At 35.2% G+C, this 18,530-nt stretch overlaps 1 protein-coding gene across 1 annotated transcript in view; it reads left to right on the plus strand.

Moving 5' to 3' along the window:
- Positions 1 to 18,530, plus strand: part of SEC62 (SEC62 homolog, preprotein translocation factor) — a 29,687-nt gene that overhangs the window by 1,775 nt on the left and 9,382 nt on the right. The window contains exons 2-6 of the mRNA XM_028491062.2: positions 6,589 to 6,697; positions 7,720 to 7,825; positions 13,775 to 13,979; positions 14,228 to 14,320; positions 17,153 to 17,213. Of these exons, the coding sequence (XP_028346863.1) occupies positions 6,589 to 6,697; positions 7,720 to 7,825; positions 13,775 to 13,979; positions 14,228 to 14,320; positions 17,153 to 17,213 (574 nt within the window). The remainder of the gene's footprint in view (positions 1 to 6,588; positions 6,698 to 7,719; positions 7,826 to 13,774; positions 13,980 to 14,227; positions 14,321 to 17,152; positions 17,214 to 18,530) is intronic.

The raw sequence follows: 18,530 nt of genomic DNA on the forward strand, positions 1-18,530 counted from the left end.
TCCTCAATGGGTTGTTGTGGAAAAAATAGGTGCGTGGGTGACTTGTTATTAAAGGTTATAAAAGCTATTAAAAGAGTGCTTAGCACATAACTCCTTTTTCCCCTTCCCCAGGGATGAAGGCTTTAGGATAATTTGTTTTAGTTTTTGTTAAGCACTCTGATATGCTGAAGAAAGATTAACAGTTATCTATTCAGTAAATAAACCTTTGAGTTCCATAAAGAATGGCTATTTACTTACTGTTGTTTAGTTGGGGATTAGGTAAGTGTGTGAGGATCTGATTGTTAAAAATCAAGTTGGTATACTGCTAAGTAAAAATAAATAACATTTTTCACCTCCTCCAAATTTTCTACATAGCTGTGCTATGTAAAATGTTGTGGAGATCTTGGGAGTGCTACCTGGAGTACTACTGTGCAGTGTCAACAAATTAATAAAAGTGTACAATATCTTATAAAACTCCTTGGTTTTTTTCCCTCCAGAGAATCAGAAACTATAATATTGGCATTACTTTAGACAAAAAGATCAAACGTAATGACCAAGTTCAGAGTTGAAGTTACAGAAGAAATTCTATTTTGAGACTCTGGGCAAAAAGATCTGTAATATTAACTCAGTTTCCTGTTGCTACTTGATGTTTCATGTTTAGAAAAGATTTTTATGTTTAGTAGATTTACTGACCTTGAATTGTAATTTGTATATTGGGGGAAATGATTGATATGAACAAGTTCAGGGTTTTAAAAAGTAGTTAATTTGTATGCTTTTTCTTTTTTTTTAAATTTATTTTATTTATTTTTGGCTGCATTGGGTCTTCGTTGCTGCACGTGGGCTTTCTCTAGCGGTGAGCGGGGGCTACTCTTCATTGTGGTGCACGGGCTTCTCATTGTGGTGGCTTCTCGTTGCGGAGCATGGGCTCTAGGTGTGCAGGCTCAGTAGTTGTGGCACGCGGGCTTAGCTGCTCCACGGCATGTGGGATCTTCCCGGACCAGGGCTCGAACCCATGTCCCCTGCATCGGCAGGAGGATTCTCAACCACTGCGCCACCAGGGAAGCCCTGTATGCTTTTTCTAATGTAGCCTAATTTTAGATTCTGGTGTTCCATCAAAGTTGGAAACAAGAAGACTATTTTGTCACATTTCCTTCTTGGATTCACTTTACTGGTCACTGAAAACCAAAAGTGAGCTACCTGTTCACTGACGTTACATTGCAAAGTTTTCATGATTAAGATTCTCAAGTGAGAGTGATCTCAATTCAAATTAATAAAACATTTGAAAGTAAATAATTGTAAGTTTTCTAAGAAATGCAATTATGTAAGTGAGTTGAAAACGATTTTCAAATAGTAGGGGTTTTTGGAATCCTTTTGCACAAATGCAGCTCTTATGTAAAAGCAGAGGGGTGGACCCAAAGCCCTATCACCTCAGTACCCCACTACTTCACTACCATTATCCCTCATCCTTAAGCTACTTTTAGGACCTAGATCTAAAAGTATTACTAGGTATAAAACATATTGATCTAAACCATTAACATCATTTTACAGATACATTGAGGTTCAGTGAGGATATGTGGCTTGACCCAGGGTCACTCATCAAGATAGTAAAACCAGATTTAGACCAAGTCTTCTAATTCCAGTTGAATGTTCATTCCGCCACACCATTGATAAAATAAAAAATAAAAATAAATTGTTTTGACATACTTTAATCTTGCAATCGTTATATTAAATTGTACAAAAGAGACTTAACGAGACTTGTCCCTGCTAAAGAGACTCATCCCATTTAATATTCTGCTTATGTGTAAAGTATCTAGTTGAGTTTTGGGACACTGAAATGGCTTATTCATTCCTAGAAATTTTATAATACCTGCATCTCAGTTAACTTTGTTGCACCCATCTGTCTCCCTGTCAGTAAAACCCTGACATATCACGAACCAATATGCTTAATTTCAGAAAAGGGAACGTTTAGGATTATGCGCTCTTGACTCTGGGACTTTATGAAGAAAAGAGATGGAACCCAGAAAGCCAGTCCTAAGTGAAAACTCCCCCCAGAGGCTTAATGAAGGGCTTACAATGGCAGGGGGTGGGGGATTTTAGAAGGGCACTGCCAAAGTCAAGATACAGAGACTCTTGTAAAGCTCTATTAGTAACATACTGTGTGACTTTAAGCAAATAGTTTATCTAAGATCTCCAGCTTTCAGATTTTAACCTGTTAACCTATTTGCATTTTCACAAATATTTTATACTGTTTGTATAAAGATACAAATTGACAGTTGGTGAACTAATCTTTTTCTTTTGCTCAATTCATTCAACAAGCTTATTTATTACCTAAGCCTATTTCTATTGAATATAGCAATTTTTAAAAATTCTAGTCGTTTTGGGGGTGGGAGGATAGGGAAAAGAAATTCTAAGTCAAAAATTTTGTAATATTGAAGTCCATGGCTTACTGACTCTTGATCTAATATTTTTTTTTCTTAAAAAGATTATCTTAAGTACCAAAAATAATATATAGTTAGAAATGGTAACCCCAGTTTCATTGTAGTATTTGAGTGTTGAAGTATTCTAAAATAAAAATAGTATTTGTTAAATAATTTAAAAAGAATGTTCTACCCAAACTTTCAATTTTTGTAATTTTGGATTAAGAGTTGCAACACCCGGCATTTTGGTGTTTGGGTTGGCAGTCCAGCCTCAAAACGTACTGGTTCTTTGCTTCCTCATTCTAAGACATTTGAGCTCATTCATTGAGCTACAAAGTTCTCTTCATTCAAGGCTTGATGAGCTGGTTTCTCTTTATTAGTGGGTGATGCTATTCGCAAAAGGCCTTCACTTTCTGTCAGAAGGTTTCTAGAAAAGTTAGGAAAATATTCTGAAGATTTCTTCACATCAAAAGGGAACAAAGAGGGGAGGTACTATAGTCTAATGTATAAACAGGAAGAGGATAAGACTGTTTTAGCCTGCAGCAGGGGAGCAGTGAGAATGAAGATTCCATGGCAGGCTCTTCTATATTACTAGCTTCCCAAGGTCATATTCTCTTGGTGCTCTTCTGTAGCAGTCTTTCTTTCTGGCTTTAAAGCCCCAGCAGATGGCACAAATCCTGTACTGTTAGAGGCAGTCTATAGGATGTATAACTTATATGTGGTATAATGAATATTTCATAATATTTCACAGAGGATAATAGAAACTTTTTAAGGATTTGAACTTGAAGGAGGAGCAAGGAAGGAATCAGTTCTGTTGTACCAGTATGTTGATAGAATTCACTACTTTTCTAGTCAGATGTTTAAGGGAAGTTAACTGATACTTTAAGAAAGTATCAATGAATAAGTAACTGTGTCTGGTTGGGAGAGATTATCCAAGTCCATGTTTTCTGGGTCTGTTCTCTTCATTCTTGCTTTGTAGTGCCTTTACCAAGGAGGGGAAGGGAATGCAAATAGAATACTTGAGTCTGTTTTTGCAGTTGTGGAAAAGAGTTTGGTGAACTTGAAGTTAATTGTTAAAATGAGGTTTTAAAATGTGGATTCATGTATCATCAGATTCCCTATTATATAATAATAGAACGGACTTTTCAGTTTCTTGGGTATTCTAATAGATTTTACGTCTGATGCCTCTTATCAACAATCAGTAGATTAGTACCTGTATGCCTGCGTTCAGTAAACCGTTTGAGTGTTAGTATGAGTGTAGACTTGTCATGCCTAAAGTTGATGTGATTGTTTTTCCCCCAGAATCACCTTCCTCCCAAATTTCTGTTAATTGAAAAACTGTCCTTTCAGTTGATCAAATTAGAAATCTGACATCTTTTACTAAGCCGTTTCATTCATCTTTTATCATTGAGTCCTATCTGTTCTACATGTGAAATGTTTCAAATGTCAAAATCCTTCCCATTCCTAGTCTAGTATCACATCACATCTTACTTGAATACTAAGTAGTTTTCCTGCCTTGTGCTTTTTTTCCTCCAGTTCATTCTACATACAGGCTCCAAAATAGTGTCTAAGTCATTTTTTTTTCTCATTATGTCCTCCTTCTATTCAAAAACTAGTTTCTGTGACTTAAGGAGTAAATTTGAAATTTCTTAGACTGCCTTGAATACTGTTTAGCCCTATTATACATACTTAACCTCACAATTCTTCTTGTCTCTATTAGAGCCAAATTTTATGCTCATCTTTAGCCACAGTATTTTTATGCTATTCATTCAGCTTATCCCAAATTTGTTCATCTTTCAAAATCCAGGTCCCTCTTCCAAGAGGTCTTTCATAGCTCTTCTCATCCACATTGATAATCTCACTCCTTTTGTACTCCTAAAATATTTTTTCTACCACTCATCTTGGAAAATAACAGTTGTTGTTTTGGAAGGTTGTAACAAAGTGTAGGTATCATGCCTTAACAAATTTTTGGTATTAACAGTAGCACCCAAAGTTATTATAGGGTAAACACTAAGTATTTGAACAATTTATGTTTATTGAGACTTCTCCCCCACATACCATTTTTAATCAAGCATATCCCAGTAACAAGTTATCAGTTAATTGGATAAATCTTTAAATTGGCAACAGTTGTATCAACTGAGGGAAAAATTGAACATATATGTGTGTGATTATAAAATAGAATTGGTTTCTGTAAAGCCAATTATAGTATCTCATTATTTCCAGCTATTTATATAGTATTACTTTTTTGGCTGTACGTGAATATATAGGATATTATTTACTAATTGATGAGGCTCCTAGAAATTCAGTGTGTTACACAGACATAATTAAATGCTATCGTTTAACATATACTAACATATATGTTAATAATTTTAGTGTGATTTCAAAAACCGAAATATAGAATTTTTACTTTTTAGTTTGTCAGAAACTGTATTTTGTGACTAGGACCCAGATTAAATAATTATGAACATTGTAGATGTTACTGAACTTGGAGTGTTAAATTTTGAATTTACAGTTTTTTAAGATTCTATTTTTTTGTGATATGTGTTTTTATATATAAAACTAAAGGTCTTTTATTCACATAAATATTTGGTTTTTACTATAGTCTTCATTTGGATTGAATGGTTTGGGCTTTTTAAAAAAAATTTTTATTGTATATTGGAGTATAGTTGATATACAGTGTTGTGCAGGCTTTTAATTTTTATTGTCACAAATAGTAACCCACAAATGGGGTAGTACGAGAGTATAAGAATCATGCATTGTTAATTGGCTGTTGGAAGTAGAGAAGTTGGGAAGTGCAAAGAAGGAAATACGAGAAGTAGCTGCCAGATGACCCAGCAACCACGGCACAGATTTTCACTTCATCTCACAAGTTACTCCTCTTCAGGATAAAATTAAAGCTGAAACTTTGATTTGTTAGTTTTTCCTTATTTTCAACAAACATAACTGAATGCAAACTAACTTGAAATTTGTGGGGAAAACTGACGTAAAGATAGATGATTTAGAGAGTTTATTTTTCCTTTTTTGTGTTATTAGAATGTCTTGCCTAAAACATAACTGTCTTCAGCGTTAATTTTTCTCAGCAGACTAGATTCTTGGCAGATAATTCTTTACTATTATTTGGCACTTTATTCATCTTATAAATAGACCTTCCTGAAATCATTCACATTTAAATTGTATATTGCTAGAAATATTGCTTGAGTGCTCTATGTACTGTGCTTAAACATGTAATTAAAGGCAGTACTTTTATTACAATAGCTTACAGCAATAAGACAACTAAAACTATATATATAAAAGATATATGCAAACATAGAGTGACCTCATTTTCTTCAGTATATGAGTGGGGAGAATATACAGGAACATAAGTTCAGAATGTAAGGAAATAAAAGCAAGATGGGGAATGATAAACAATGAAGGTGGTAGAAAGTTTGGAGGAGGGAATGGAAAAAAGAAAACAGGGAAGGATTAAAGCAGCCTTTCCAAAACTCTTTGTGCCCTTCTATTAATCAGTTCTTAAGTGAGATTGTAATTTATTTGTCTGTTGCATTTTTATTTTTGCTTTACCCCGTTCAGAAAGAAAAGAAGAAAGGCAAGGTGAGAAAAGATTCCCTGACAGTATCTAGAATCTGTAACCGCAGGGGAAAGGGAAGGGAATACAAATCTTCAGCATCTCTGATAGTAGTTTGTATCTGGGACCACACTGGGACAGCTGTCTTTGGTTAATTTGAGAACTCCTCCTGCAATCTGTTGTCCTTTGTTCAAGGTACATGGCTTTGGCTGTTATTTAACATTTATTTATGGCACCTGTTTCTACTTACTCTGACATTTGGGCACTCACTATTGACAACCTCTTAAAATTATTTCCTTACGGCTTTTAAAAAGAGACCAGGCAAGAGTGAAGGTGAACTGGTACAAAAGGATTACCATACTGGAAAAACAACTCAAAATAAATGCCTTGTAGCTGAGGCCAAGAAGCAGACAAGTTTGGGCCCTATCAACTTGTATTTGAAAAACGTGATGTTAAAAATCTCCATTCTGTCTTCTGTATACATTACCAGGTCTGCTCCAGAAAAAACTTGAAAGAAAGGCCTGTACTAAACTTAAAAATATTTTCAGAAGAGATCTGTAAATTATTCTTCAGTGTATCAATGTCACAAGTAAATGATTACATTAAATTAATATTCTTACTTTGCAGGAAGTTGGTGAACCATCTAAAGAAGAGAAGGCTGTAGCCAAGTTTCTTCGATTCAACTGTCCAACAAAGTCCACCAATATGATGGGTCACCGGGTTGATTATTTTATTGGTAGGATTACATCAATAAAATTATATTTGTGTACATATCTTATGAAGATACCTAATTTGGAGATAGGTAGATATTTTTAAAATGCGCTCCAAGCATGAGTGGTGAAGCTAGGTGATGAGCATATGACAATTGATTGTCCTATTCTTTCCTTTCATGATTGAAAATGTCAATAAAAATAAAAGAAAGTGCTTTTTAATAATGTTTCTTGGAAATTTTTAAAATAGGATTTATTTTCAGTACTAACACTAACTTTTATTCAGATAATACATGTACTTAACGATACTCTTTTTGTAAAACTCTGGCATAGAATTCAGTGTGAAACAAGTGTGTCAGAACCAACTTAGGAGTGTTTGTTCTTCACATGATCTAAACAACTTCATGAGCTAATATTATCTGTAATATTGCCCCATAGCTTATAAATCAGTAGTTGTTGAGTTTGCCTGTCTGATCAATTAAGGTTGAATTACCATTATTGGGAAGAAATTTATCTTCTCTTCACTGTTATGATTAATGATTTTGATAGTCCTTAAAAGTTTATAAAAATAGACATGCTGTTTTTTTCACATCTCATATATTTAGCTTCTTCCAGTGACAGTAGATTGTTTCACAGAGCTTATTCCTCGGTGGGTTACAATAAAGCTTGGTGACAGAATTTCTTTTACCGTGGTAGAGGAAGATTTTTGGCTTCTTTATCCCATATTATGATTATTTGATAAGAGTGTTATTTACATTTATTTTGAATTTTTTAAAGAACATTTTCTCATTAATTTATCTTGCTTTAGTTAATATTTTTGAATGTCATTTATTTCACAGCATTACTTTAAGAAAGATGCTTAATTAGTATGTTTCACAAATTGAGGTTTTGAGGAACTATTTGTCATGATTGTGTCAGACTTAAATTTTCTGTTGAACTTGGTTTTATTTTCGGATGCCAGAATGTTGAAATTTGCCTTATAGAATTTGTTTAGATAGACACAAATTTTGCTGTACACTAAATTTAAAATAATAAATTTCTTATTTAGCTTCAAAAGCAGTGGATTGCCTTTTGGATTCAAAGTGGGCGAAGGCCAAGAAAGGAGAGGAAGCTTTATTTACAACGAGGGAGTCTGTGGTTGACTACTGCAACAGGTAGTTTTTATTTCTTAGTGAAGGATAATATAAATAGTAATTTAAAAATATTCTCCGTGGTCCTGAAGCTCCTTCCCTATTTCATCATTAAGTATAGTGCTGTTACAGCATAGCTCAAGTATAGCTTTACATGTAACCTGGGTTTCTTCAGTACCTCTGGAAATGCATTTATTTGGTGTTAGGCTATCATATTTTTATAACTTCTATTTGTGTTCTGTTACATTTGTACATCTGCGAGGCTGACTGAACTGAAGGATCAGCAATAAAAATCATATACCAGTGCTTGTCATGAACAAAAAAGTTCTTTCTTTTCTAGAGCAAAAGTTGGGGAATCTTTTCCAAAACTTTGTCAGGGATTCTTAATAGACCTGTTGTCCATGTTTTGTTTTGTTTTTTCAGTGCCTACTGAGCCATTAGCCAGGTACCCTTCCCTATTTTGTTTGTGATTGCTAATATATTCCTTGTGCAATCAAGGCAGCTGAAACATCTGTCTTTTCTTCATTCCAAGATGAAGTATAGACAGTTCAGTAACATATCCATGTTTTTTATAATAAGTACTTCTCCTTTGGGAAAAACTTTTCATGGTGAATGGTGTACAAAAAAAAAAAAAAAAAAAAAAAATCACTTTTCTGGGGAATTCCCTGGTGGTCCAGTGGTTAGGACTCCTCGCTTCCACTGCAGGGAACACAGGTTCGATCCCTGGTCAGGGAACTAAGATCCCACATGCTGCGTGGCGCAGCCAAAAAAGAAAAAAAATCACTTTTCTCTTGGAAAGAAGTATGCTGGATTTGTTTGTTTTTTCTCCAATTTTTCCCTTGGTTTATTTACTACTTAAACATATTTATTAAGATGTTAGTAGGGCTTCCCTTGTGGCACAGTGGTTGAGAGTCCACCTGCTGATGCAGGGGACACGGGTTTGTGCCCCGGTCCGGGAAGATCCCACACGCCACAGAGCGGCTGGGCCCGTGAGCCATGGCCGCTGAGCCTGCGCGTCCGGAGCCTGTGCTTCACAACGGGAGAGGCCACAACAGTGAGAGGCCCGCGTAACGCAAAAAAAAAAAAAAAAAAAAAAAAAAGATGTTAGTAAATCAAATTTTGTTTTTCTGACACTAAATTTTATAATTGGTGGGAATTTGACATTTTAGATTATTTTATATGCTTAGCAGGGAGATACACATAGCATTTACTAATATATTGCTTAATAGCATTTAAAGTATCAGCCACATGAGACCCCTCTTAAAAACCACTATTTTACAACCTGGTTTCTAAAGCTGTAAAGTTGAAGAATTATTAACTATTTCTTAAAATTCTTAGCTGCCAGGGACTTGCCTGGCAGTCTAGTGGTTAAGACTCTGCGCTTGCACTGCCACGGGCCCAGGTTTGATCCCTGGTCGGGGAACTAAGATCCCACAAGCCACACTGCACAGCCAAAAAAAAAAAAATTCTTAGCTGCCAAAAACTAGAGTCACTAATGGACCTTTCAGAAACAATGGAAATTTCATTGTCAGTGCAGGGATTAGCTAACAGTGGTGTAGTCGGTATTTTCCTTTACAGCCATCTGTGTATTAGAACTCCAAAGTGCAAATTTCCCTGCCTGCCTCAAAACAGACTTATTTTTTATATATATATAGTGTAAAAATTAAAAGATGCTATAAATGCAGAAACAGAGAAGTTAAATCACTTACCCAAGGTCACACAGCTAGTAAGTGGCTGAGCCAGAATTCTAAATCCAATAATCTGACTTCATAGTCCATGCTCTTAACCACTGCACTATACTATCTCCTCCAAAATGATGATGCATTTAATGAAGCAAAAATTAAGATGAAGGATTAACCTGTCAATACTATTTGAATATTAAATCTGAGCCCAAATCTCTGAGGAGAGCAGCCAGTATTAATACACTTCACTTGGCCTTATAGGAGACTTGATACTTCGTTATATGAAAAGCCAAAAAAACCTGAGTACAGAGATTGTCCTAGCAATACACTCACTTTTTGTTGTATATGTTGTTCCCATTCATATCAAGCTTTTTATGTCCTTTTTGCACTAAGATAGAGAAGCATAACTACCTAAAGTTTTCAAAGCCACTTCTAATAATAACCATGGTGACCTCATGATGGCCAGCCCTCCCTGACTACAGGGAAAACCACAAAGGGACACTTGTCCTGTCTCATTTTCTGAAGTGATCTTGAGGGAGTCTAAGGAAAAACAAGAAAACAGGAAACTGTAGGATGTGCCTCTTTATGGCCTATTTCAAGTACAGACTCTTCAACCTTTTATCCAGCATCATCCTAACCCTCCTAGTGACTGCATCTCCAACCCCCCAATCCAGTGGTGTCCTTCTCACTCTCATTCATATACCATACTCATTCTCTCTTCTGGTCTGTCTTTGATAATAACCTGCCACTTTCTGCAAACGGTTCTTCCTGTATCCTGCCTGCCTCTCAATATAAATATCTCTCAAATTCTATCTCTACCATTTAGTATTCCCCAGATCCTCTAGCCATTAGAGGATTAACATTAGTCTAATGTTCTACAGAATTTATAAAGGTAATAGCATACAGTTTAGTCCTTAACTATTTAAATAGAATTGTTGCGTGTGTGTTAGTTTTTCTAAATTTCTTGCCCACTAAATCTGAAGGCAATTGGAGGACTGTTTTATACTTTATTGTAACTCCACAGCAATTAGCACAATGTAGGCATTCACCATTGTCAGATAAGTGAAAGTCCTAAACATATGTCTGGCATTTAATAAACGTTTATTAAACCTGGTAAAAAAAAGAGGTGAAGAAAAATAATAAGCACTTTAATAACTTTTTACAAGCTGCTTTTAATCCATTCATTTATTCTAGAAATACTTATCAAATATCTATTATAGGCCAGGCTTCAGGAATACAGAGATAACTGTGACTTGGTTCCTGCCTCCAAAGTACATATTATCATCTGTTAGAGAAGATTTGTGACTAATTACAATACAGTGTGTTCTGTAAGAAAGACAGAAATGGGGAAACTTCAAGAATGACCTCTCAGGGAAAATGTTTTAATCAAATTTTGAAACAGAAATAGGTGATTACCCAGGAAACAATAGGAGAGTGGACATTTGATCCTGGCAGAGGGCACAGAACATACTGAGATAGGAAAGTATGAGTAGTCTGTGAAAATGTCAGAGTTTATGTAGATGATCTGTACTGTACAGTGTGTTTAAAGCTAAATAAATGGAGGCACTGATTTTATTACAATAGTAAATGTCATCTCATTTTTTGAGGCATAGAGTGAATTGAAGTAGACATTCTCTAAGGAACTGTCAAGGAATAAGTGAATGATTCTACTTATTAATGAATGGAATGAGGGTATAATGTAACTATTTATAAAACCAAATGTGTTTGTGTTTTCCATAACTATCAATATTAAATGAAATGCACGATTTTGCTACAGCAGTAGTAATGGCTAACATTGAGAACATGCATGCCAGGCACCACACTAAACAATCTACATGCTTCTCATTTATACCCCATTTTAGAAATACACTAAAATTAAGTAACTTACCCAATACTACATAGCTCGTTAAGTGGTAGAGGTGATACTTGAACCCATCTACCTGAATGTGAACTTCTCAAGACCAGTTTGATTGGTTAATAGTCTTCTTTTCTCTCAAGGGGTTGGGGCAGCTGTACAGGAGGAGTAACAGAAGCAGGTGTTCCTGCTGATTCTGTGCTCTTCTGTATCTGCTCGTCAAGGGAAGGATTTTTTTTTCTCCTAAAGTTCTATGGTTTATTTTTTTAAATTATTTATTTCTTTATTAAGAACATTTTTTTTCACTATAGTAAATTTGAGAAAATTTTGAAAATGATACAGAAGAAAATCCAAATTACTAATAATGTTGCCTCATGGATAATTATATTACCATTTGAGACTATATACTCAAGTATCTGTGTGTGTGCACATGTACTCTTAATATATGGAGAGCTATAATACGAACTGTAGTATGAAATGCTGGTTTTCCATTAACATGCAATGAATAAGATGTATTTTTATTTTCATATTAACACATTATTGACTGGGGTGGGGGGTTTTGCAGAAACTAATGCCTGTGGTGGTAATACATCTGCGGTCAGTAATGTGTGAAGTTGTAATGAATGATCCTGATAGAAAGTCTGGAAATCATCTAAGTGCAAAAATAAAGAGATTAGAATATTTTCATTGTAAATTTTTGTAAGAAGTCCTGAAGTAGAGTAAAAATTAAAGATCCCCCTTCATATTCAAATACCCACCACTACTCTTTAAGTCTCACTTTCTACTCATAAGTAGTTAATTATTAAGGGTCTCATTTCAGATTTTTGCTTGTTTACATATATATATATATGTGTAGCAGATATTAATGATGGATTCTTTGGGGGCGTTTCAGACAATGGCATAATTATATATGCTGTATAGATCTTCTGAACAAGTAAAAGTCCAAATGAGGAGACCTAGAAGTTAGCTTTGTGGAGATGTTCATGGGGTGGACCTAATTGAGCAGCAGAAAGAAGCCCAACCAAGCAGGTCAAAACACAGGTGGGCACAAGATAATGATCAGAAATAGGTGGTCTTTAGGCAAGAAGGAGGCATCTAGTTAGCAAGTGGTATGATGTGCTGGAGTAGGCACCAGTGAAGGTATTGAATAGAAAGGTGGATAGTTACCATTAACAGGCACAGATGGTGGCAGTGAGACCTAGCTTCTAGTTGTGTTTTGGTAGTTGTACTTTATCAAGGCAGGAATAAAGAAATCAGGAACTCTGAAACTGGAATATAAGATTTGAAAAGATGGCTTTTAGATGACAAAGGTAAGGGTAAACCAGTTTCTTGAGTAAGATTAGAAAAGATTGAGTCAGCCAAGGTTGACTTAATTTGGGGTCAGCTGAGCTTCTAAATTCATCAGATAAAGAAGTGAATAAAGAAAGATTCTTACTCTTAAGAAGTTTACAGTCTAGTGAAGGAGGCAAACAAGGATGTTATAAAGTGTATATTAAACTAAAAGAATAAATGCTGTAGATAGGATAACAGGAAACAGGAGGAAGGATGGGGGATAGATTTATAATTTTAAACAGGGTAGGCTTAGTAGAGAGGGTAACATTTGAGGGAAGACTTGAAAGAACTGAGGAAGTAGACCAAAAGGACATGCTTATTTGGGGGAAGAGCATTCTAGGTAAAGGGAATAGCCAGTGGAAATGCCCTGAAGTAGGCATATTAAAAAACAAACAAACAAAAAAAAACCCTGCTAAATAGAAGAAAGATCAGTTTATTGAGAGAAATTAGTGAAGTAAGGAACACATGGTGTTGTTTTGCTACATATATTGTACAGGTTTCTACTTGATACTGTGAAGAGTTGTTTACAGAGTCTAGAAATCTCACCTTAGCATATTTAATTATTCATTAGTTAATTGGAGATATTTCATTATAGTGACAGGCTGAATAGTGAAGTACACGGAGAGAAGAAAAATACATCAAGAAGGACAGCTGAAGACACGATTTGGATCAGTCAGATCATGGGCACATTTTTAATCTGCTAACATTTCTTAAACTGTTATATTTATTTTCCCCATATATTTATATACCACTTATGTCTGCTCTTGAATTTGAGACTTAACTTTAAATAAAGCAGAGTCTTGATTACTCCTAATGAACCTAGAGAAAAACTTAAGGATAATTCCAAACCTATAATCTCATTAAATTATACAGTTAAAAAATGAAAATTAGGTTGACAACTTTCATATAATCAAATTGGCTGCACAGGTTTTCAGTTAGACATTTTTGATTGTTCTTCAATGAGCTTACTAGTTGTAATTTCTCTTGTGCGTTGCCAGTGTATGTCTTCCTTTGCTCATTTTATTCAGGTCTTGATATTTTTGCTTTTTAGTCTGTATGTATATAATTTGTAGGGAATGTAATGTCATATCTTTGTTTCCAAAGGCTTTTAAAGAAACAGTTTTTTCATCGGGCACTAAAAGTAATGAAAATGAAGTATGAGAAAGACATAAAAAAAGAAAAAGAGAAAGGAAAAGCTGACAGTGGAAAAGAAGAAGATAAAAAGAGCAAGAAAGAAAATCTAAAGGATGAAAAGACAAAAAAGGAAAAAGAAAAAAAGAAAGATGGTGAAAAGGAAGAATCCAAAAAGGTGATTTCAACTAAAATTAAGTAAAAATCAAAAAATTATTACTTGCACGTTAGCACTACTACTGGTGTATCAGCACTTTAAAATATTGCACAACAACCACTTAAACCGCATTAGGGTTCTTACCAATACCGTGGTTGAGAATTCTGATTTCTGTGTCTCATATAGTGAAGCTTTGACTATATGGATGTTACATTGCTTTTTGCTTGTTTGCAAATGTGTTTTCTTCTATTCAACTTGTTTTTTAATAGGAGGAAACTCCTGGAACTCCCAAAAAGAAGGAAACTAAGAAAAAATTCAAGCTTGAGCCACATGATGATCAAGTTTTTCTGGATGGAAATGAGGTGAGAGTATCTAGCTTATAAGTAGAAATCCAATTTTCCATAGCAGTTTTTAGAATTATTGTTGATGCCTTCACTAAGAAAAGAAGTAATTTAGATAAATTTAACCATGTAGATACAAAATCTACTTTTTAAAAGTGAATGTCTCTGAAGTTAGATTTATAAAAAATTTTTTAAATCAATCCGAATCGGGTTCAGCTGTCTATGATAGATAGGAGACATGAAATAACAGTGGCTTAAAACAAAACAGATACTTGTTTCTCTCTCATTAATGAAATCGGAGGGTAAGCAGATAAGGCAGCTCCATGGTGGATCTGAACTTTTCCGCCTGTGTGAGGCAGTTAGTAAAGATTACCTCATGGTGCAAAATGACTGCCAGCCTTATATCTGCATCCAGAGGAGGGAAGGAGAATGAGGGACATGCTTCCTTTTTAAGGATACTTTCCAGGAAGCTGGCGATTTTATTTCTGCATGGATTCCATTGGCCAGAACCTACTCATATGGTCATGCCTACCTGCAGTAAAGTCTTAGAAATATGCTTTTTATACTGCCTGGTCATTTGCCCAGTAAAATATAAGATTTCCATTAGAATCAAAGGAAAAAAAGTACAATGGTTAAGTAGGGACACCTACAGGTTTCTGCCTCTTATAGTCAGACACACGACTATAAGGGTCTAAAATTTTCAACATTACTTGATGCTTTACTCAAGGAGATCATTTGTATTTATTTAATTTAGTGGCTTATTTGTATGGTTGTAGCCTTCCATGAAGACCACTCAATTTAGTCATTTAACCAATACAAAAGCATTTACTTATATACTGGCCATTGAGTTGTTGTGAATTTCTTGCTATACCTAATACAAAAGTAATATAAATAGAAAGCAGTGGTTCCTGGAGCTATGAGCTTGAAAATCTGGGAAGGCTTTTCACAAATCATGTGCACTAGGCTCATTCCAGGCATACTTGCATGAGGATCTCTAGGGTGGAATCTATAGTAAGTGTGTGTGTGTATGGATGTGTGTGTGTGTGTGTTTTGTATAATGTATCCCTGGGTGATTCTGATGTGAACCCCTGCTTAAGAACCAATGTAATAGAAGACCACAGGTCTTTCTTAATGTGAAAGCACAAATACCTTCAGTTAAACGTCAGGCATTGGCTATATGCGAAGTCGTTTTTATAGGTGTTGGGAATAACATGATAAATAGGATAAGATTATCTTCTTGGAAGCTGTAATAGTCTAGCAAGCATACAAGTGTTTAAACATGGTATGGGCATACCTCATTTTATTGTGCTTCAGAGATAAAGTTTTTTGTTTGTTTGTTTGTTTTGTTTTCAGCAAATTGAAGGTTTACAGCAACCCTGCATTAAGTCTATCAACTCCGTTTTTCCAACAGCATTTGATCACTTTGTGTCTGTCCCGTTTTGGTATTTTTCACAATATTTCAAACCCTCCTCTAGCAAAAAAATTAAGACTCACCAAAGGCTCAGGTGATGAGCCTTTAGCATTTTTTAGCAATAAAGTATTTTTTACTTAGGGTATGTACATTGTTTTCTTAGACATAATGCTATTGCACACCTAATAGACTATAGTATAGTGTAAACATAACTTTTACATGCACTGGGAAACCCCCCAAAAAATGCATTATTGCGGTGATCTGGAGCTGAACTGGAAATACCTCTGAGGTACACTGTATATCTTATATAGTACAGTATAATACAGTACATGCCTATACTATATTATAGCATGGTGAGTATTATGATGGGAGAATACCAATTAGGGATAGGTAATTTAATCAAGAGAGGATAAGGAGGGTCTGGAGATTCTGGACACTTGACCTGAGCCTTGAAGGATGACTTGTAGATTGCCAGGTACACTGCAAAGGAGTTATAGGTCTGTTAGACAAAGGAAGCTTTTTCCTGAGCAAAAACATGGGTGCTTGCATTCCCAAAAAGGCTAAGATTTTATTCTTTAGAAAGAAGCAGGCTTTGAAACTTTTAAAGATGGGAAACGTCTTTAAAAACTTGTTTCTTTAGAGTGCTAAATGGCAGAAGTGATGTCTGTGCATCCGATTTCCAGGATGAATGTGCAGTATTAAAAAAGAGGAATGTTAGAAGTAGAAGCAAATCAAAAAGCAGTAACCAAGAGTGCTAGTCAAAATAGAACTAGGAAATGGAAGAGTACTGTTATTTATAGAAACTAAGAGATAAAACTAAGAGTTTTATGGATGATGAACAGAGTTCTGATTATTCTAAATGAAGTAAATTTCTGTTTTATAAAGTAAGCTTTAAAGCAGTGGTTTCCAGCTTTGCGGCTACAGACCCTCCGTGGGGAGCTGGCAATGAAATTATTGCAGGGAGTCATAGAATCCTTATGTTCACTGAGCAAGATCTTTAATAATGGTTCTTTGCTTCTCATCAGTTGGGTGGAATTGAGAGCTGCTGGATCTTTAATAGGGCCTGACTGGAATCTATCATAACTGTGCTCTTAGACTGGTTGGTTCTACTCTACTCATGCCAGTATACATCATTACGTTAGGGGCAAAAAGGCTGTACAGTTGCTGGTCCTTAGGTTGAATAAGTAATGGTTTGCACATAGGCGTAAACTGTTAAAAGCATGCAAGTACATAGAAATGTACTTAACTGCGTTACATAATTTATAGTTTTAAAAATAATTTTCTAACTGAATGGATACCAAAAGAAACACTGCTACTAAAGGAACAGTCTTTGGAATTTGTTTACCTTTAAAAGTAGTTCTTATATGTTAAGAGGTTGGAAGTAACTGTTGTTCTAATGTAACCTTAGAACTTTAAGCACTGAGGTTTCTTGATTCTTCTAGGTATTTGTGTGGATCTATGACCCAGTTCACTTTAAAACATTTGTCATGGGATTAATTCTTGGTAAGTACAATCTCTAAAATTTAGAAAGAAATATAAACAATGCAGAAGCCAGAAAGAAAATGTTTAACATAAAATAATTATTTTTTAAAGTACATTTTAAATAAAGCCAGAAGATAAATGATAAACAGAGGAGAATATTTGCACTACATCTTTAAGAGATTAACTACCTGCTAGAAGAATGGTAAAGGTAACTCACAGATAAAGAAATACAGTGACTGGACTTCCCTGGTGGCCCAGTGGTTAAGAATCCGCCTGCTGATGCAGGGGACATGGGTTCAAGCCCTGGTCCGGGAAGATCCCACATGCCATGGAGCAACTAAGCCTGTGTGCCACAACTGCTGAGCCTGTGCTCTGGAGCCTGTGAGCCACAACTACTGAGCCCACGCGCCTAGAGCCCGTGCTCCACAACAAGAGAAGCCACCGCAATGAGAAGCCCACGTGCCGCAACGAAGAGTAGCCCCTGCTCACCACAACTAGAGAAAGCCCACATGCAGCAACGAAGACCCTATGCAGCCAATAATAAAATATAAATAAATAAATTTATTTTTAAAAAGAAAGAAATACAGTGACCAATAATTGTGAGTGATAATCACACTCATATTAAATACAAATTAAAGTAACAGTGATTATCAAGAGAATTATAACGTTTAATAGTACCTACTCTTAGTGAAGTTCCAACACTTAACAAAAACCAATACTCTCCAATAATTGATGATATGTCCATTGTTTTATTTTTTATGGAGGGCAGTTTGGCAATATCTTCCAAATTTTAAATGTGTACACACTGACTCAACAATTCTACTTCTAGGAATTTATCTCATGGCTGTTCCTAATACAGTTGCACAAAGTATCTATTCAGAAATATGCATTGACACTTTATTCTAATCCAAATCCTTCAGACTGTATTCAGGAGGGCCATTAGCAAATATCTTTCAAGGTTTTGTTTTTTTTTAATTTTTGAGTTTTATTTTATTTATTTTTTTATACAGCAGGTTATTAGTCATCAATTTTATACACATCAGTGTATACATGTCAATCCCAATCATCCAATTCAGCACACCACCATCCCCACCCCACCGCGGCTTTCCCTCCTTGGTTTCCATACGTTTGTTCTCTACATCTGTGTCTCAATTTCTGCCCTGCAAACCAGTTCATCTGTACCATTTTTCTAGGTTCCATGTACATGAGTTAATATACGATATTTGTTTTTCTCTTTCTGATTTACTTCACTCTGTATGACAGTCTCTAGATCCATCCACGTCTCAACAAATGACCCAATTTCGTTCCTTTTTATGGCTGAGTAATATTCCATTGTAT

Source organism: Physeter macrocephalus, chromosome 1, assembly GCF_002837175.3.
Source record: "Physeter macrocephalus isolate SW-GA chromosome 1, ASM283717v5, whole genome shotgun sequence".
Lineage (NCBI taxonomy): Eukaryota > Metazoa > Chordata > Mammalia > Artiodactyla > Physeteridae > Physeter > Physeter macrocephalus.